The 21,920-nt window shown below is 45.3% G+C and overlaps 1 protein-coding gene across 1 annotated transcript in view; it reads left to right on the forward strand.

Moving 5' to 3' along the window:
- Positions 1-21,054, forward strand: part of gna13b (guanine nucleotide binding protein (G protein), alpha 13b) — a 35,519-nt gene extending 14,465 nt beyond the window's left edge. The window contains exons 3-4 of the mRNA XM_062532723.1: positions 8,530-8,580; positions 16,245-21,054. Of these exons, the coding sequence (XP_062388707.1) occupies positions 8,530-8,580; positions 16,245-16,817 (624 nt within the window). The 3' untranslated portion in view covers positions 16,818-21,054. The remainder of the gene's footprint in view (positions 1-8,529; positions 8,581-16,244) is intronic.
- Positions 21,055-21,920: the final 866 nt, after the last annotated feature.

The following is a 21,920-nucleotide window of genomic DNA, read 5'->3' on the forward strand; positions in this document are numbered from 1 at the left end:
TCCGGCATGTCCAGCCGCCAAATACTACAGAAGAAGAAGAAGAAGTATTCATGGGTTTCATCAGGTCCCTTTCCACAGGTGTATACAATCAAGCACCTTGATTATCAATGCAGACTGCATGGTGCTTGTTGTATGTTGTATGTGCGTTTCTGGTGGGCGCCGGCCTTTATGTAGATACCTTCAAGTACCTTCAAGTTGCATTTTTTTTTCAGTTGAATTATATTTATATCAGTTTTAGAAAATTGAAAATTCCTATCATAATCTCATCAATCAGCTGCTTTACCTGGCTGAAGAGTTGTGCTGAATTGGAATCAGCCCCGTCTGACCCTGGGTGTCTGACCCATCCTGCCTGAAGCCTTGCCAGGCATGTGGAGCATGCGATGCTCGTGTCTGGGCGGAGGCACGGCTGTGATGCGACGCGACGCGACGTGACGAAGCGTCAGTCATGTGTTTCAATACAAGAGGGGATAAAAATGGCACCCTTGAGTGAGTAGTCAATGTGTCACTCACTGGAAAACCACAGAGGTGTGGGCGAGCCATATCGCTGCAGGCACTGACTATTTTGCATGGATCCATGCCTGAGTAAGCCTGGCATTTTCAGTCTATTGAGAGGGCTTGTTTATTAATTTAAGCTTAATGTCACTTATGCCCTTTAGCTGATCATTAGCAAGTGTAATTGTACAGATGGCAGCTGCGTAAGTTAGTTTGCTGACATGAAACATGAAGGAGTCAAACCGTTGCGCCATGCCATTTCAATCAAGACGGGAGAGTCAGCAGGCATTCTGCAGATAACTGCCCCCAGGTGACCCACTGACTGGCTGTTTCCGCAGCAACTCCATCTTTCCCCGGCAACTGTAACCAGAGGAACCAGTCCGTGTCAAAGCTCACCAGCCTCCAGACATCTTTCGGAGTCCTTCAGTGTCCGTTTTTCAAAAAGTACCGTAGTCATAAGTCAGAGATCAATTACTCGATAAACACTTCACATAGTTGACTGTATAGTGGCGACTGGAGTGTTGATGAGCATGAACAGATATTACTTGCCAGGGATATGCCCTCGATTTGGGTCAGAGCTTGTGGTCAAGGCCACAGCAGGGAGTTCCCCTCTGATTAAGCTCCAGCAGCCTTCCTGCATCAGGCAAGGCCAGTCTGACTAACAGCCTACAAGCGCGGGCATTCCTGAACTGAGCAGGACCACACCTGCTCATAGCTTCAGCGAGACGTTTTTCGTATGAAATGCCTGTGGAAACCATTACTATAACTTCCCAACTATTAGCCGCAGCGTACACGTTGATTTTGCGGAGGCGGTTAATATGGTATTAACATGCCTTTGTTTCTTTTAACTTGCATAAAACACTGTCCTGCGGTTTATACACAATGCGGCCAATACACAGGAAATTACTGTACCCCGATGTGCTTAAATGTGATATTTCTATGGTTTGGAATTTTGTCATTATCATGTTGCATTCACATTCTTTGAAAAGGATGGACAAAGAAAGAATACATACTGAGGGGGAAAAAAGGTAACTGCAGTTTTAGTACATGGGTGCTAATGTAGAAATTGTAAACATTTATATTAACACTTCCACTCTCTGTCCATTGAAGTTGTAGATACGGCTGAACATTACTAAGCCCGTTTAAACCCAGCAGTGAGGTGTAAATGATAGAGAGAGGATAAAAAAGGGGGTGGGTCTGAGAGGGAGTAAGAAAAGGGCAAGCTTTAGCTCTACAGCAGACACACCACCACTGTATAACTCTAGTCAGGAAGTGAAGATCAGGGCGGGGTGAGGGGTTGTGTCATTGTCTCTACCACTTCCCTCACACACACACACATGTGCAAGCATACACACAAGCACGTACACACACGCACCACACTTCCATGTTTCATAGTGCCGTCATACGACTGACGTGCAAAAGTATCACCAGACGACAGTGCCACAATCTCTAAAATAGGTCACTTAGCCCCAGGCTCTCGACTGGTCCTCCTCGCCATGCAGCTGTTTGAGCCTCGGTCGTCATCGTCCTCGGCGTTTGTTTGTCTGATGCTCTGCTTCGTCTCTTTCACTCTACTCTTGTTTTGTCTGATATGTGTTCCATCTGTAGCGTTCTCGATCGTGTTTGTTTATTTGTCACATTTAATCCCGTTGTTTATGTTCTACTTGTTGTGACTAGTTGTCGTCTTGCGACCTCGTTGGTTTGTCTCTCTCCCCACCAGTTTGTGTGTGTGTGCGTGTGTGTGTGTGTGTGCATGTGCTGAATACTTGTGTTGGTGTTTGTTGTTTCCAGTGGTTTCTACCGACGCAGCCGAGCGAGCCCACAGAGTTCAGACACCGTCATACGTGCCCGCAGAATTCAGACACCTCATCCATCACCTGATTGGTGGTGAATGGGAACAGGAAGTTATTACTTCTTGTTTTAGGTTTAGAGGTGGTATCGGTTGCTATGGTTTCCCCTCTCTTTTGTTTCTACCTGTCAGGGGCATCCTCGATTTTCCCCTCCTCACGTTAGTCTTCAAGTGTGAAGTTTCACTGAGCTTTGAAGATGAAAAAGTCTCCTGGTCGCTCTCCAAGGAAGGAAAATAAATATGTTCAAAAATAGGGAAAGATTAAAAATATGACTAGTTTTGTTCCAGTGTCTGACTCTTCCTGAGCTTTTGTTGTTGTCCCTGTTCTAAGTTTCCTTTTTTTTATTTTTTATTTTTTTTAACTCTGGATACTTGCACTGATGTGTGTGTGTGTAGTGTGTGTTTATTGTTCAGTGGGTTTTATATTTCTTTTATACTGTGCTTTCGGACACACCCTGCATTGAAAATGAACGGAGGTCGTACAGAGAGCACACCGTCGTCCGCGAGACGGGACTTTCCTGTGGTCACATCATCTCGTAAAGCATCCCGCAGCCTGTTATCCTGGACTGGGCCGTGTTCCGTTGGTGCTTGTGGACGCGTGCAGCAGCACAGGTGCATGCTGGGATGGTTGTGGTGGTGTGACAGGGACACCGCCGCCGCGTCCTCCGGTCTCTGAGGTGGAAGTGCTGTGGAAGGAAATGGGTGTGTGGTGCTGACTACGGGGGTCATCTGTCTGGGGCGCACACAACATGCAGTCTCTTTCAAACACAGACAAGCGCCCACACACACACACACACACACACACACACACACACACACACACACACACACACACAGTAATGCACACCCTAGTTCATTACACACACACACACACACATACACACAGTAATGCACACCCAAGTTCATAACAAAACACACACACACACACAGTAGGGAATGTGCTTTTGATATCCAAATATCAATATAATGCATCGGCATTGCAGCAAAGTATCGATTTTCTTTTTTTACTAAAGCATAGGCTGTGCAATACAGTGTCTATACAGCTGACTCTTGCAATATGTTTTCATTATTTGTCTTCTGAATTTGCTGCATATTATGCTGCCCAGGTGCTACACAGCGCGGCGCGAGGGGGTAGGAAGTTAGTCTGGCGCGTGCTAGACTTATGTCAGTGGGCACAGTGCCATCAGGCTGGCATTAACCCGTTTGGCCTGGCCATGCCCTCTGTTGTCAGAGCGGCTCGTTCAGTGTGTGTGTGTGTGTGTGTGGGATCTGCTGCCCACTGACTCCGCGGTCGCCCAGCCGTCCCGTCACCCAGCCGCCCAGCCGCCCCGCCCGGAGCTCTTTTTGATTTCTCAGAGAGTCATGGAACATTAGGACGGAGCCTTGTTTGCTCTTCCGCTCGCTTTAGCCGTTTCCTGCGCAGCCTGTTCCCATTACTCAAGGCTTTTCCTCCCTCCCTCCCTCTCTTTCTTTCTCTCTCTCTCTTTCTCTGTCGCTCTCTCTCTCTCCCTCGCCCTCTCCCTCTGTCTCTCTCTGTCGCTCTCCCTCTGTCTCTCTCTCTCTCTTTCTAGCTGTCTCTTTCATTCGCTCTATCTTTCTCCCTGTTCCCAATCTGTCTTGCTTAGTTTCAGGGTTCAGTTTCAGTTTTTTTTTTAATGTTGCCGTTTCCTTCTTTCCTGTAATATCTGTATTGCTTTTTGTTCTGCTGGATTGTGTCTCTGAGGTCTTTAGGTGTGTGTGTGTGAGTGTGAGAGATCGGGATGTTTTCTCTGGCTGTTCATTAGACTGGACAGCTGGTGTAGGCGTGGAGCGTGTCCCGGCTTCCCAGGGACGAGAAAAATAAAACAAGTCCGCTCACTCGCTCTGGCTCAGCTCGACTTCCAGCCGATGAGCCGACACACTCGAGGCGGTCTCGCCCTCCGCTGACACCCAGCCGGGCCTCCTCCAGGGGTCAAGGGTCACGGTAGAGCATGACACCGGTTACATGAACGTGACGTACAGTTCTGTTCTGTGCCCAGGGGCGGGGGGCGCGGCATCAGGCGGCACCAAGTGCAATCAGAATCAGAGCTCTTGTTGATCAAATAAAAAAATAAAAAAAGGGCAGCCGTGGCCTACTGGTTAGGGCTTCGGGCTTGGAACCGGAGGGTTGCCGGTTCGATCCCCGACCAGTCCACGGCTGAAGTGCCCTTGAGCAAGGCACCTAACCCCTCACTGCTCCCGAGCGCCGCTGGTTGGGCACTGCTCTGGGTTAGTGTGTGATTCACCTCACTGTGTGTTCACTGTGTGCTGTATGTGTTCACTAATTCGGTTAAATTGGGTTAAATGCAGAGAACGAATTTCCCTCACGGGGTCAAAAAAGGATATATACTTAATATTTTCCTCACGTTCTGCTATGCTAGGCGTCCATTCGGCGTATTGGAGCGAGAACTGCAATTTCGGTTTTGCAGACGAGGGAGAGCAGTCACTCACCTCGATAAGCAATCTGCCTGTTTAGCGTCATAGCGAACACCGCGCTCGGGGCTGAGCCCTCAGCGCTGAGAGTTGTCTGACATGACTCGGGTCTGTGGTCACTCATGACTGTGTAAACCTTCGTACACTTGTAAGCCACCTGCCCTAACATATCATCATCATCATCATCATCATCGTATCACCAAGGCTACATATGATGAGAATATAATGAGAACATTCAGAATTTGCTTTATAGGAAGAGTTGTGATGTGTGAACCTCTATTCTTGTCCAGGTCTTCAGAGGGTGAGGTTCTGTCTTCCTTTGACTGTACTGCGGCTGTGATATGGTTATGTATGACCAGCTGTGTTTGACTGTTGTAGAATTACATTACATTGCATTACATTTATTCATTTATCAGATGCTTTTATCCAAAGGGACTTTCATAATATGTCAATTATATTACAAGGGCCACTGCTCTCAGAGCTACTACTGGTTAAGTGCCTTGCTCATGGCCACAGCGGTGGCAGTCTGGAATTGAACTAGGACCATCTTGGATTCCCTTCATTGGTTGTGTTAGTGTTAGTGGTGTAGAGCAGGGGTTTTCAAAGTGGGTGCCGCGGCACCCTGGGGTGCCGTGACGCATGCTCAGGGGTGCCGCGGAATTGTCTAGGCTTGATAATTTAATGAAATTTTAAAAAGCATAATATCCATTTCAAAATTCATTTTATTGCAAAAACGTATTTGCAGCACAAACAATAGGCTACAGTTTACTGTATCGTACTGTGCTGTATGTAGGTACAGTGGCTACTTATTGTTTGTTCGGTGACTTCGTTCGTTATTCCGTATGGCGGAGTGCAGTTATAGGCGCAATGGATACGTTTTTAAAGAGAACGCCATGCACCTCCACAGGGACAGACCTCGGAATCTGACCAGACGAAATCAGCAAAGAGAAAAGTGAGGCAACATAACGACTCCTACCTCCAGTATGGGTTCACTTGGGCTGGCGAGGTAACGTGTCCCACACCAGACCAGTATGCCTGGTCTGCAGGGAGACGTGGGCTAACGATGGCTACGGCTATTGGGGAAGTTTGCGCTTCAAATACGAGTCCACTTATGCTAGTGGCCTTTGCCAGCTGCTCGCTAACGTGAGATGTCGATGAGGACACATTTACAGATAACTTTTTATTTTGCAAAGAACTGACCAACCATGCTGCCGGAGATGAGATATTCAGGGTGACAGATGAATACTTAAGAAACAATAATCTTAGCTGGGATATGTGCGTAAGTGTGTGCACTGCCACTGACGGGGCGGCCTCAATGACAGGTCGGGTCAAAGGCTTTGTAACGAAAGCTATGCAACAGAATCCTTCCATGGTGGCGACGCATTGCATGTTGCATCGGGAGGCTCTTACTGCAAAAACGATGCCTCCAGACCTGACGGATGTATTGAAATAGATAAAAATAGTTAATTACGTTAAATCACGTCCCCTTCAAACACGGTTATCAAGTTGGTTATCCTGTTCACCATTTATTCAAAAGTTCAATTAAATGAGTTGAATGAAAGTAGTTCATTTGAATAAAACAAAAAAAGATATTAACTTCACCTTATCTTAGTAATGCCTATAATAAAATAAGTTTTGGCCTATCCAACATATCACAAGGTTAAAGAAAATGGCATGAAGTACAAATATGGCACAAAGAAGGTTGAGTGAAAAGTAAAAAAAAAAAAAAAAATGGGGGTGCCGTGGATGGAGAGAGATATGTTTAGGGGTGCCGTAAGCCAGAAAAGTTTGGGAACCACTGGTGTAGAGAACAGTTGATGTAGGGTGTGCTCAGAATATGCTCTTCATCTTGTCATTGGCAACCCAACAGGCCTGTTGCAGTCAGTTTTGGCAGTTATTTTGCATTTAGGACAGGGCCTGTGCCATCCTAAGTTAGGAAATTCTTGAGTTAGGATGGTTCTGTAATGGCCAAATTCCTATCTTAAGTTAGGATAGGATTTTGTCCTAAATGCAGTTAGGAAACATGCTTCTGCAAGACCAAAAATCCTAAATGCCATCCTACAGTAAACTGAGATAAGATAGGATTTCAGAGTTAGGAAGTTTCTGTAATGAGGTCCCAGGAGCAGGTGCTGGCTTCCCTGCCTTGGAGCCATCGGCGACAGGCAATGGGGATGGGGAACTAATGTCGGACACCCAAACGACTGAATAGACCACATCCCACCAGGCTGCAGCATAAGACTGGGAGTGTACATGCTTTTTTACCAGGCTTTTCATGTACATTCACGTACACAACTGTCTGCGTTGTGAAAGAAAACTTGCTTGTTACTGGAGGTCACCACTCGGGTGCAGACCACAGGGTTATCAATAAAGCCGGTCTTGCATGCTCATGTACGATCACGTCATGGTGCACTTATCATTCATTTGAATATTGCATCTCGAGTATACGTTGCGTCATTGAGGACGTGCATTCCGTGCGTTCAGTAAATAACAGTCTTGTGTTCATCCCACACGTTTGATAAATTAATAAATGCAAATAATGTGAATTTGTAATAGCATTGTTTAATTCTAACATCAATATAACACCGAAATAAATTTATAATTAATGGATCTGTTATAACACTGGAAGGTCAATACACTCTTAGCGAACACTCCAATTTAATTTATTAGTGTGTGAAAGTGTCGAGGTGTTGGGGCGTTGAATTGAGTGAAACATTTTGATGGCGATGTGATGTCGGAGAGGCCATGACGTCAGGAAGGAAGACAGAGAGACTGGCGAGACACACACACACACACACACACACTCACACACACATACACAGACACACAGGACCTGTATAAATAGGCAAGCCGCTTTATTTGCAGATAAACCCTTATACAAAATGTAATTTTGATGTCTGGACCAAGGTAGCAACCACGGCTGACGGTACAAGATGTTATCGGGTTGTATCTACAGTATATTTGATCTCATGTCGACTCAGTATTAGTGACTTTAAAGGCTTTTAGCTGGAACAAATTCAAATGTAGAAAAATTCTATGGGAGGTATAAAACAGGTCATCTTAGTGTGTTGGTCTTTCTAAGTGTGCGTGCGTGCGTGTGTGTGTGCGCGCGCACGTATGTTCATGTTTTGCTCTGGAGTGAGTTAGCTGGAATGGCTGGGGAACTGGGCTATAATTGTGGTGTTTGCTAATAGAGGCCCATGTTCTCTTGATGGGCAGCGATAAACAATTCATGCGTGAATACTGTTTATGTTGCTCATCTGTATTCAACACATGCACTTTCTCTCTCTCTCTCTCTCTCTTTCTCTCCCTCTCCTCTTCTCTTTCTTTCTTTCTCTCTTTCTCTCTCTCTCTCCCCCACCCCCATTCATCTGTCTGGGTCCCTGTGACCGTTGTCCTTTTTTTTTCAATTTTATTTTTTGTCAATTTTTTCTTCTTCTTCTTTCTCTTCTTATTTTCTCTTTTATTTAGGTATTCTGTCACCATATTGTTGCAGTTATCTTGTCCTCTCTCTCTCTCTCTCTCCCTCCCTCTCTCACTCTCTCTTTCTCTCTCTCTCAGTTTCACTGTAAGAAAAACAAACATGCAGACAGGCATTCAGACACACAGGCCTTTTGGTTGACCTCGCTTGTTGGTATAACATTTTACGGGGATGGAGGATTATTTTCAGTGGATATATTTGCCTTGGAACTGCATCTCTAACATCGTTTTCTCTCATTCTCCTTTTCTTTTGCTCTCAGGGTGAATCAGTGAAGTATTTCCTGGACAACTTGGAAAAACTGGGAATGCCGGTAAGTGTCACCATCTCAGGACTATTTCAGGCGTGTCTTGAAGGGACACAAACACACGCTACAATGTATCTATTTCCATGTACACCTTCATAGATCCATCGGTGATGAGGGTTTTATTAGATTGGTACTGGAGAAAGGACTGGCGCTGTATATGCACATAGTGTAAAACATCAGACACATACGCTCACAACACACATGCACACATTCATTTCACACCAGGAGTGATATTTCTAGAGTACATACACAAGTTTACCCAACGTTTCAGTGTGCGAACACACACACACACAACTGCCTGGAGTGGTGTGGGCTTCTGCAGCTGTCCCAGCAGTATCCTTTTGTTGATGCAGACAAACTGCTCTATTCGTGTGTGTGTGTGTGTGTGTGTGTGTGTGTGTTTTCTTTTCTTTTTTTTGAAGCTGGGCAGATTTTTGATGTTGTAGTCTTGCATAGATGACCTAATTGCTTTTGCATCGAAGCCACAACTTAATAACTTAACGTTAACTTTTAAGTTTCAGTATGAGAAAGCTCACCTCAGGATGTCATCTATATGCGTCACAGTGGTGTCTATGCACACAGATGAGATATTGTTAGATAAGCAGTGGTTACATGCCCCTGTCATGTAACGGTACCTTCAGGGGTCATCCAGGGGTCATTCTGTGCAAGGCATCTTCAGTGCCTCTTCCATAGATCCAAGTGCTTCTTTTCATAGATTAAGGTAACAGTGATGACCTGTGAATGGCAGATATATGCCAGCCGCTTCTGCTGAGCTGTTGCGCCTTTTCTTAGAGGGTTTGGGCGTCATGACTGAGGAGCATCATTTGCAATGAATGGCAAGATTGCATCAGACAAGATGCAACCAGAGGCTTGTTGCTGAAGCGTCAAGAGTGAAATGTCACAGGGGTCACTGATTTCATTCTCTCCCAATTCCATGAAAGCACAGGAAGAAATGTGGTTGAAGAGAGAAATAAAAATTCATGGAAATGCAGAATATACAGACATTTTGTTATAAATAAGGAACATTTTGTTTGTTTTTTGATCAAGTCATAGATTATTCAGATTTTTATATTTAAAATCAAATTGTCTGCTGTCAAATTATGTGATCAAATCCTGGTGTCAGGATAACATAAGATTCAATTAGATTCAACAAGTATAGTACCAGTACAGAAATACATATATGAGGACATATTTACAGAATATCTAAATAGTTGGTCATATAGTTCAAGTTCAAAGTTTATTGTCATGTACTCATAAATAAGCATTGAAATTCATTGTGCTCAAGTGTCCATTCAAGAATAAATAATCAATAGACATTGTAAAAAAAAAGGATGGAGAAGGGGGGGAAAACCTAAAAGACTGTTATATATCATAGATATTAAATAGAAAGTGCCAACACACGACTGATAAATGGCTAACAGATTAACATTACAGCACAGGTAAAGATTTCTTTCTGGAGTTTAAGGTCACAGCCTGTAACTGGCATCTGATCTGAAATCTGATGACCGTGTTATTTCCCTGGTAGCATCATCTCTGCCTGAGAGGGAGAAGGGGAAACCAGTAGGTGGTGGATTGGTTGATTGACATGCTGGGTGTGGCACAGCGACTTGCTGTCGCCACCGAGGACCAGCTTAAAGAGGAACTGAAACCAATGGTTGGGTGTCATCAACACAGAAACAAATCACTAACCTCTAGCCTCTCACGCACGGGATATTCCTCACCTCTCTCTAACACACACTCACACACATGCTCTCTCTCTCTCTCTATCGCTCTCTCCCTGTCACACATACACACATACACAAACCTACTCAGCAAGGATGATTGCTGAAGACACATTTCCATTTTATGACCTCATTTCCTGTAAGATTTACCAAGACGTGCGTCTGTCTGCTCAAAGCGGCTTCCATGAATCACAGTGACCACGCTCTACTGCCCATGGTGCAAGTGACAAAATCAGTTTGATTACATTGCTTTTAATCGTCTTAACTAAACTCGACACAATGCAGCATAATTCTACACAAAGTTTTGAGCAGGACTTTTGTCGGACGCCCTATTTCTATTTTCTTTCTGTCGTTCGCATTGTTTTGCTATTCTGGGATGTTTCCAAAAACCATAGTTGCTAACCTCTAAACAACGTAGTTGGTTGCCCATGGGAAATTGCATTGTAACCAACAAAGTTGCTAAGTTATGGTTTTGGGAAACGCACCCCTGAATGAGAAATATGATGCAATAGGACACAATCATTAACGGATTCAGTGCGGACAGAGAGCACCCAGTGGCACTCCTCAGTCAGACGCTGGCATGCTGTTAGGATAAACTGTGAGTCCGGCTACAGCCACACTGCAAATAATGAAATCTAACCAAGTGTTGCGATGTTCTCTCGAAATATTATTTTTTTACTTATTTCAAGAAGTCTTAACAACACAAATTTACTCAACGCACTGGCAGGCAAATTGACATGTTTAGGGCACACTTGATTAGCTCTTCCTGAATGAATGTAGCCTCTGACTGGCGCTGATTTAATCATTGGTGATCAAAATATTGAGATTCAGGATTCAGGGGCCACTGCTTTGCTAGACTAGATGTTTTCTGTTAGCAATGAAAAGGGCTCATGAATTATGAGCTTGGTAACCACCTAGCCTGTCTGATTGGAATGTGTTTCAATCAGCATATTATGTGTCTAATGTAAATGCCTAGTTCGAGGAAAACTAATTGTTGAAGACTTCAAGACTGACCAATTCCATTACACAAAGGCAAAGACCACTCTTTATATTCTCGTCCTTTTTCCACACACACACACACACACACACACACAATGCCCCCCCTCTCTTGCACCAACCTCAGTTTTAGTCATCAGTTTCTTGAGAACTTGTACCATCAGTTTCTTGAGAAAGTCAACAGTAGAAGTGCCGGTATTCTATAATTAGAGCTGTTGTAAGCGCTCATTTTGACCCTGAGACTTTAAATATTTTCTTTGCCTTGTGTGTAAGTCATGAAAATCATTTAAAATGGATATGTAGACAGTAGTTGGGCACTCAGTGCTCATATCAAAGCTGTAGAAGAAGTTTATATTCTTAATTTCAACACTGCACAACTAAATGTGTGTACAGCTGTTCCTGCCTCCAGCACAGTCGTTACTGTAAGCAGTATATGCTCAGGGTTAAAGGTGTTGTTTATGGTCCTCTACGGTTTGTAGCACCAACAAATATATATATATATGCTTAAACTGAATTCATTGCTGTTGTGTTGGAGGCCTGACTGGTGCCGTGCTGGTGTGTGTGCCGGTGTGTGTGCCGGTGTGTGTGTGTGTGAGGACTGCTGAGTCAAGATCTCTGTGATGGCGAGTTAGGAGGTCTTGAGTGCTCAAGCCTGCTGCTGGAGAAGTGGATCTGCAGGCTGCATGGATCTGTTTCCTTCCCCTGGTATTCTGTTTTTGAAAGAGGAAGTAAACTGTGGCTACTCTCTCCTTCTCCTTCTACGGGCCTTTTTCCCCCACTCTTCTTTTCCCATCCCCTCCCTTAATGCCCCACCTCACTGTGTGTGTGTGTGTGTGTGTGTGTGGTTGGTACACTCAAAACCCAAACCCTCTGCCTTCTCAGGTGTGTGTGTGTCAGCGTCACAGGCATCTCGACTCATGGTGGTGGCCTGTAAACCTGTGTCCTACTCGGGTTTACTAATATACAGGAGTAGCACGTAGCATAACAGGAGTAGCCCATAGCATAACAGGAGTAGCACGTAGCATAACAGGAGTAGCACATAGCGTGAGGGAAATTCGTTCTCTGTGTGAACACACACAGCACATACTAGTGAACACACAGTGAGGTGAATCACACACTAACCCAGAGCAGTGAGCTGCCTGCCCAACCAGCGGCGTTCGGGGAGCAGTGAGGGGTTAGGTGCCTTGCTCGAAGGAGTGGTTGGGGATCGAACCGGCAACCCTCCGGTTATAAGCCGGTGCCCTAACCAGTAGGCCACGGTTGCCCGTAGCATAAAAGGAGTAGCCTGTAGCATAACGGCTCTGACAATTTTCCTGGAGGGGAACTAGGAAGTAGATGTGGTTAGAGTGCGCAATCTAAATCACACGTGTGTGTGTGTGTGTGTGTGTGTGTGTGTGTGTGTGTGTGTGTGTGTGTGTGTGTGTGTGTGTGTGTGTGTGTGTGTGTGTGTGTGTGTGTGTGTGTGTGTGTGTGTGTGTGTGTGTGTGTGTGTGTGTGTGTGTGTGTGTGTGTGTGTGTGTGTGTGTGTGTGTGTGTGTGTGTGTGTGTAAGGATATCCTCTCCCCCTAGACCCTTAAGCCTTATGGCTCTAAGTGCTGGAAACTTGCTGGGCAGCCCTCCGCCTTGCTGATGTGGGTGGGCTTGGCATTCAGCCAATCAGCGTCAGCGATGGCTTTTCCATTCTGCTCACTCACCTGTGATGTCATCCTGTCTGGTATTCCAGGAATGCACCTACAGCCTTCTATTTCTATTCAACTTCTATTTCTCTCTCTCTCTCTCTCTCTCCCTGTTTTCTCTCATTTTCGCTTGCCCTCTCTCCATCTCTTACACTTTCTCTGTCTCTCTCACTCTCTTCCTCATCACTCTCTTCCTCCCCCCATCCTCTCCCCTCTGCTGCCTCCAGTCCTGTTCTTGTTCTTGGTGTTTTTTATTCTTCTCGGCGTCACACGGGGCCTAACTGCCGCTGACCGCCCGCCCCCCTGAGAGCCGCAAAACCTGCAACCTTCCTGCCCATGACCTTCCTCCGTCTCTCTCACCACCCACGCCAACAACAATCTGCCCCTAGTCAGGGGGGGCTGCTATTTCAGCTATGCAGGGAATGGGGCATTCCCTCCTGTTTACAAAACCATATGCTTCCCTGCGTGCAAACTCATCCATCTGCTTCTTCAGTACTGGTATGAGTGTGTGTGTGTGTTTGTGTGTGTGTGTGTGTGTGACTCATCAAGCACTACTTCTTTTTTAAGTGAGTCCCAGCTGTGTGTGTGTGAGTGTGTGTGTGTCGCAGTGGGAGTTTTTTGGTGCATTTGTGTCATTCTTTTGCCTCCGCAGGCACATCTGAGGGATACACACTCATACACACACACACACACACTCAGAGACAGACAGAAAGACACACACACACACACAGACATGCAAACATGGTAAAAGTAAAAATAGTGCCATGTGCGGGAAGTGAGCATTTTTGTGTTTTGGGTACGAGCCAGGGATGGCGTGATGTGACTGGGTGCTTCATTATATTACATTACATTACATTACATTACATTTCATGTCAGTTGGCTGACGCTTTTTAACCAAAGCGACTTACAACATGATAAAACATTTAAGTTTTTAAGAGCACTTCTAACAACAAATAAAAACCACAATAACTGCATCAATGAGTGTAATAAGTGCATCAATGATTTCAATTGTCTGTAGTAGTGCCATGAGAGGAGATGTTCTTTGAAGAGCTTCATGCGTACCACCCTTGTAACTAGAGGTGGGAGGAAGATATTGAGATTTTTTCGAGTGATATTCCACTGGTACAACAACACCAGTCATCAACATTTGTTAGTCTAACATTATGATTTTATTTTTCATACATTTTGCTACTGCTGATAGCATTCCCTCAGAAGTTCACAAGATGACACAAGACCTTGTTCTTGCGTCACAGAGTGGAAATGGGAAAGGAAGTCAGAGTTGAGAGCAAATTTACTGTGCCAAGATGGCCATGATGCTCCCAGTATTTGCAAAATGTTGTCACTTTATGGTAAATAAATCAGTTACAATGTAGCCCATCTCACAACTGAATCTCAACTGAAATGTGAAGAATCTAAATAGTATATTGTGGGCCAGAATTGGTGACTGTACGGTACTGTCGCTGTGGTGACTCGCATCCCTGCTTTCCCTCCCCCAAAATGTGCTTGGCTTGGGCCAGTTCAGGAAGGAGAGTCATTTGCCGTCATCTGACTCAACTCCGTTTGAGCGTACCCATGAGTATCTAGCCGTGAACTTTCTTCCCCTACAGTTGAGTGAAGGATATCAGATATCGTAAGTTACTGAAGTTGCTCTTGATGGTAAATCCGTACTGAAAACATTACCACCTGGTTAGAAATTTTTATGGAAAATATTTCAAGGATGTTACATTGTGCCTATTCTATTGACTTTTCTGAATACCCTCTAGATTTGGATGAGTCTCTGTGTTTTAAATTCTCAACCGATAACTTTGCCATTGCTTGGAAAGTCTTACCTGCTGGCCTCCCTTAGTAGGGATCAGGATCAGGCGTCCGGCAGAGAGGCCGATCTGAGCCAGCCTTGCCCATGCCAGCCTTGCCTATGCCAGCAACACGTAGGCAGCGCTCTGGGATGAGCCAACGAGGGGTCATAGGTCGCGGGGAAGAGATCCATCTGCTCCACGGACATGATCTCCGTTTGCGGTAAACCCGCCTCGCCATCAGGTCATCAGAGAGGGTCATCAGACGTGCTCTCTGTCCTTCCTGTTCTGCTCGGGCTCAGACACCGTGGCGACAGTGATGAGGCTCGTGGTGTGGTATTGGTGTGTGGAAGGTCCACTCACAAGCCTTCCAAGCCTTTTAAGGCACTTTATAAACTATATTGTAGAGACCTACACTATTCCTAGTACTGCTATGTTATAAACTACAGTTTTTCACATCTCTATGTATTCTTATATTATTTAAATCTGTGAACTACTCTGAAGGTTTGCATGGTATGCAAAGGGAAAGCGGTGTGGGGGCGGGCGGGGGGGCGGTGGTCATATAGCGTCTGACTACTGATGTAATGTGTGATATGAAGAGCTTTGTTTGGTCAGGGTTATTTTATGAAAGCAGCGGTTTCGTGTTTGGGTGCTTTGTGTGATTTGCTGCTGAAGGAGGAACAAATTGGTTTGTCCAGAAACTGGTAGACTTGGTTTCTTGCCTGTCAATAAGGGGAGGCCTTCAAACAAAGAATTGAAACTGGTTAATGTGAGTTCCTCAAAATTATATTGAACTTTAGTTGCAGGAGTTCCTTCTGGTTCTTTGTTTCCCTGTTACTCTTTTTGCATTTTCCCTCAGTACAACAGTGGCACTTTATCATTCCTTCCTTTTTTAGGCTCAATATCATACCTAGACTCGATACATGATCCTACTGTTAAAGATATTTTCACCCTTTTACAGAACCTTTTTTTTGTGGCATATGAGCCGCCATTGACCACACACACACACACACACACAAATGTCTATTAGTAAAAGTTGTTGTTCTCTTCGTTTGTCTCAAAACTCGGGGTCACAAACTGAACATGTAAGCATATGTATGTGCAAGGTAGCAATTTGTTATCAAAATTGCATACAAGAGGCTGTAATTGATCATTCGGACCCAGTGTTTAATTTCTGATTTTTATTTTCACATCATCCTCCTTGTGTTAGACACTGAAGTTCACCTAACAGGAGTGCTGTGCTTCTCATGCTCACCAATCTAAACTGGCCCAACTTAAAGCGACAATTTGGAATATTGAACTGAAGCTACTATTTTTCCCCAACTTATCCAACTCTAATACACACACACACACACATAAACACACACATACACACACACACACACACACACACACACACACACACACACACACACACACACACACACACACACACCAAGCAGTCCTCTTATTAAAACCTGTCTCGATGTTTGTCCCCCCTGCAGGACTATCTCCCGACACAGCAGGATATCCTGCTGGCGCGCAAACCCACTAAGGGCATCCACGAGTACGATTTCGATATCAAGAACGTGCCCTTCAAGATGGTGGACGTCGGAGGACAGCGGTCGGAGCGGCGGCGCTGGTTCGAGTGCTTCGACAGTGTCACCTCCATCCTCTTCCTCGTCTCGTCCAGCGAGTACGACCAGGTGCTGATGGAGGACCGGCAGACCAACCGTCTGACGGAGTCGCTCAGCATCTTCGAGACCATCGTCAACAACCGCGTCTTCTCCAACGTCTCCATCATCCTCTTCCTCAACAAGACGGACTTGCTGGAGGAGAAGGTGAAGACGGTGTCGATCAAGGACTATTTCGCCGAGTACACGGGCGACGCACACAGCCTGGCCGACGTGCAGAAGTTCCTGGTGGAGTGCTTCCGCAGCAAGCGGCGGGACCAGCAGCAGAAGCCCCTCTACCACCACTTCACCACCGCCATCAACACCGAGAACATCCGCTTGGTCTTCCGCGACGTCAAGGACACCATCTTGCACGACAACCTCAAGCAGCTCATGCTGCAGTGACGTTGCCGATGCCAGTGCACCCCTCACTCACACACCCCACCTGACCCCTTTCCCCTTCCCCCTCACCTCACCTCTGCCTTGGTCCAAACACCACTTCACCACCTGTCCCTGCTGTCCTATTTGCAGGATTCACACACATGCACACACACACAGTCACACACACACACACGTTTTCCCCCTGACCTGATCTCTACATGTCCAACCACTATCCCCGTTTTGCCCCCTAAATCCCCCTCCAACACACACACACACACACACGCACACACACACACACACACACACACATACACACACACCCGAAATGGGATAGTGTCCCCAGCCCTTGTGCCTGGTTTTAACCCACTGTGGTCCCTTTCTCTGTAATGCTCTGACCCGGGTTAAGGGCGGGTGGTCGGGCGTAGGGGACTTTGTAAATGTGCGGAACCGCCACCGCTTTCCCTCCCCCCCCAGAGACTTGAGTGGCCACGAACCACTCGCTGCATACTGATGCGGGAGGAACGTCTGTCTGTCTGTCTATCTGTCTGTGTTTGTTTGTTTGTTTGGAGAAAGTAAATATGGTGTACAAGCCCGCACTGTCAAACTGTATATCGTTGCCTTACTCTCCCCCTCCCCAGTCTCTTAGTGGCCGCTCTGAGTGACGGGCGGCCTGCCGCTCTGTCCTCCTCCCTGTCCACCAGATGAAAAACTGATGCAGATGGGCAAAATCCGCAAGCAACTTTAGTATATAGTGAAAAGGAGTGTGTTGGTTTTTTTTCCTTCTGTTTTTTTTTGTTTTGTTTTGTTTCTTTGTATGTTGTAGGATCCAATGGAAACTCGATGGAAATCAGAGCACTGTCCTTAAATGTCGCCTTTTGAGCCTTCTTAACACTGACCAACTACTTGCTAAGCAGCTGACCTGATGTTTTGGAGCTGACCTGTGTGCCAGTTAGCTGCTGTCTGAGTAGCCAGGGTTCATAAATGATTATTAAAAAACCTTCTGGTGTTTGAACGGTTTGTTGTATGGAAAAAAAGATGTTCTGAGCCTTTGTCCACACCTTCCAGGCCCACTTTTTTGTTTTGCTTTTATTTAGCTGTAGTTGTCTAATCAGCTGTTTTAAATCTTGAATTTGTTTTATATACATATCCATATATATATATGGATTTATATATATATATATATATATGGATATATGAATATATGAATATATTTACCTATGAGGAAAAAAACTTAACTTATATTTCAAGAAGTTTACACTTTTTTGGCTCTGGTGGATTTCTGTTACAAGCAATTGGAGAACCTTTTTTTTTTTCTTGAGGGGGAGCCTTCGTTTCATGCGTGTTAAATGTTTAGACACGCACACAGAAAGTAAACTGAATACCTACTGTTTTAGGCACACACGACAAGAAAAGTTCTGCTATGTCCATGTTTTTGATTACTCTCAGGGCTCCTCAAGATGACCACTCTTGCATTTTCCTAAAACCTACTTTCAATTTCATTTGTCACGCAAAGGAAGTGTTCACCGTTCTGATTGACGGGTCAGTGTTTTGACTGGCTGGACATTGATTGGTGCTGGCTTCCACCTATCACTGCCCTGCCCTGCCCCCCACCTTCCCCTGTAAAGCAGCTGACTCCTCCCTCTTTTGTTTTTGTTTAGAGTGGTTCTTAATGCCAGAAGGTTACTTTTGAAGTGGCGATAGCCAGTGGTGGTAGAATTAACGTTTTATTTCATTCTTTTATTTAATTTTATCTTATTTTATTATTTTTTTAACAAGACTTTTTTTGGTTTGTTTTGTATGTTTGATCTTGGCCACAAGGTTCATTGTCCTGTGACTTAAAAAGAAAAAAAGAAAGGCATACATGTACCTGACCTGACAAGAACCACTGTTTTTATTTTTGAGGTACCAATTGAACCATTGCCTTTTATTTGATTCCCCCCCCCCTCTCTCTTCGTCTCTCCCGCTCTGTGGTGTGTGAAACAGAAAAGGGACGGAGTCGGCCTTTGCGAAGCCCTCTCACCGGTTCCAGGACTCTTTGTACAGCCCCCTGCTCACTTGCCTTGTTTGATACAGGTGCGGTTCTAAGCCCTTCACTCTGTAGGACTTTACTGTAAAAATGAGGATGGATGTTGATTTGTGAGCGTGCCGTGTTGTTTTTATTGCTCCTGCCTTTCTCTGTTTATGCAGATGGGTACTGCACCTCTAAAGCACAGCCTGAAGTGCAAAGGGCTGGCTCTGTTCCTATAGGAAATAACCCTACACACACACACACACACACACACACACACACACACACACACACACACACACACACACACACACACACACACACACACACACACACACACACTTGTGAATGTTAAGTTCAACTTCCATATAGTATTACTTGTGCACACATATACACACATTCACACACTCTCCTGTTTTTAACCCTACTCTTCCTTAGTTTTACACACACACACGCACACATACACCTCGGAAAGCCCTGCTGCCTGTGGCGGACATGTTTTGTTGGTGGAGGAGGGGGTGGTTGTAAAGTAGAGGGGTCTTCTGCCTTTTTGGCTCCAAGCCCAGAGGAGAGCTGTAACGTTCAGACTCAGCCTTCATGAGACCTCTACATTGGCCTCCCTTGTCCTCACATACACAATGTCCCTCACACACAAACACACACATTCACACAATGTCCCTTGCCCGCACACACACTCATTCACATTCACATAATGTCCCTTAGACAAAAACACACACACATACACACACAATCATCACCACTCTTGACACGCTCAAGCCCTCAGTGCCAAACTAGAACAGACATGCATGCAGCACATTTGGACTATGAAACCTTTTCTTCCTCCACACACACACACACACACACATACACACACACACACACCCTAGCGACCCTTCCCCCAGCCCCTGGTGCCTGTCTGCTGTGCATACTGACCCTTCCTCTGTGCTGCACTTTTTCTAAATGTTCAGAGAAAAAAAGCAACAAATGAATTGTAGAGGCCTTCATTTTTTATTTTTACTAAGCAAAGGTTAAGGAAAGGGGGGAGGGGGAAACAGGACCTTGTAGTCTGTATGTCTACTGTACAGATGCTGGTACAGCAATGGGTCACCCATTCAGCCTCTTCTCGCTGACCTTGACTGCCCTTGATGACTAACCAAAGGACCCCTCTGACCAAACATAGAAGGTCCTAGTCAGCTTGCCTTAAAAAGTTGACCGTTAGCCTGAATTGTTGTTGTTTTTTTTAACCCAAAAAGCGAATGACTACTCTTTTTGTACAGCGGAAGAAAAAAAAAGGAATCAAATGAAGCTAATTCTGATGTGGCGACCAAATGTGGAACGGGCTTTACCGGCCGTAGGCAGATGAGGATGAGTCACGTTGTGTGTCACTGTGTCATCTGGGCGGCAGCCGTCGGCCACTGCTCGAGGGAGGGACATCTCCGTTTCTTTGTGTGTGTGTGTCTGTGTGTGTGTGTGTGTGTGTGTGTATGTGTGTGTGTTTGCCTAGCGTGAGAAGAAGCCCCACACTCGCTCGCTCACTCGCTCGTTCGCTGCACACAGTGTGCCTTTTTGCCCAGTTCTAGTTCCCTTTCAGTGCGTCAGAGGGCCGCAGCCCTCGCCAGACGTGCCCAGCACAGAGCGCGCGGTGAGCTGGTGACAGTGACGCCGCTGTGTGGGAGAGAAGGGAGCGCAGCTGCCAGCCATGCAGTGCCCTTAACCAATAGACCAAGCCATGCAGTGCCACTTGTGCCACTTGTGCCAGCGCAGCGTCACACCACGCCAGTGTGCCCGTCTGTCCACCTTCTGAAAAAGCGCCGCGTGTTACCGCCAATGTGATTCGCCGGGTCACATGTTGTACATTTTAGGGTTGTTAAGGTCTGACCCCCTTCTATCTCTCTTTCTCTCTTTTCTCTCTCTTGTTCTCTCTCTCTCTCTCTTTTTCTTTGTGTCTCTATCGCTCTTTCTTTCAGCAGGCAATGATGTTGGGTCTGGGAGCCCTCTGCTTTCAAATGTTGTAATTATGACCAGTACACTACTTCAGTACCCAGTATTTCTACTCTCTCTGTATGCACTGTGACTGTGTGTGCCACATCACTGTGCCATGTTGGGTGAAAACAGCACAGGGGAGGGGGGGGAACACGAAACAAAACTGTAAAGAAAATTACTGTGTCCTGAGCTTCTTCCAATACTGCCACCAGATTTTTTTTATAATGATTTTTGAGAAGGCCTTGGTTGTGTGTCTGTTTTGTGTTGTATGTTGGGGGAGGAAGGGGCGGGAGGGGGGGGATTGTTTTATCACAATGTTTATGCAACTGATTCAGTCACAAAATGGATGAGAAATTATTCCTAGTGCCTATGGATGGCTCTCTCTAAACTTCTAATCATGTGTGTACTTGTTAAATATAGATATTTCCATCACAAACCGTAAAAACAGTTGCCCCCATATCAGGATTCGTGTTACTCAATGTTGTTCATTCATGCGAAACTGCTCTTAATGTAACCTCTTAACAACTGCCTCTCACCCTGCCATCTTCTAAAATAAAGTGAAAGAAAAGAAACCCTCAAACATTGTTTACTGTGTTTTGACCATTTGGCTTTTGAGTCTTATGTATAGTCAGAAACAACAACGATGATATATCAACATGGTCACGGGTGGGAATGGAACAATTACAGCATTCAACATATAAATACAAATACAAATTTTGGGGGGGAAATCCTGACTTCCTGTCTGTGAAGGTGATGTTGATGTTAGGGATCAGTCTAGAGAGGAAACCTATAAGAATGACACTGTTAATACTTCAGTTACTATTGATAATATTCAACAGTAGTTCTGTTTTCAGGTAGTGCCCCAACAGTAAACTCCCACTGAAGTGATCAGATAGCTTTAGTACAATTGGTTTATGTGGAGGAAATCCTCTCTCACTGACATTTCTCAGAAAGGTGCAATTGGCTATGCCCCGTCACAAGAGCAAAAAATAAATAAATAAATAAAGAATGTAGGAAGTGAAGCATTTAGAATTCTAGCGTGGGATTGGGAAACAGTGCCAAAGTGATTGAGAGAGATAAGGGGAGAGAGAGCGAGAGAGAGAGAATAAGGAATTAGAGAACATCAGAAATGACGC

The sequence above is a fragment of the Sardina pilchardus genome, chromosome 3 (assembly GCF_963854185.1).
Source record: "Sardina pilchardus chromosome 3, fSarPil1.1, whole genome shotgun sequence".
NCBI classification, from domain to species: domain Eukaryota; kingdom Metazoa; phylum Chordata; class Actinopteri; order Clupeiformes; family Clupeidae; genus Sardina; species Sardina pilchardus.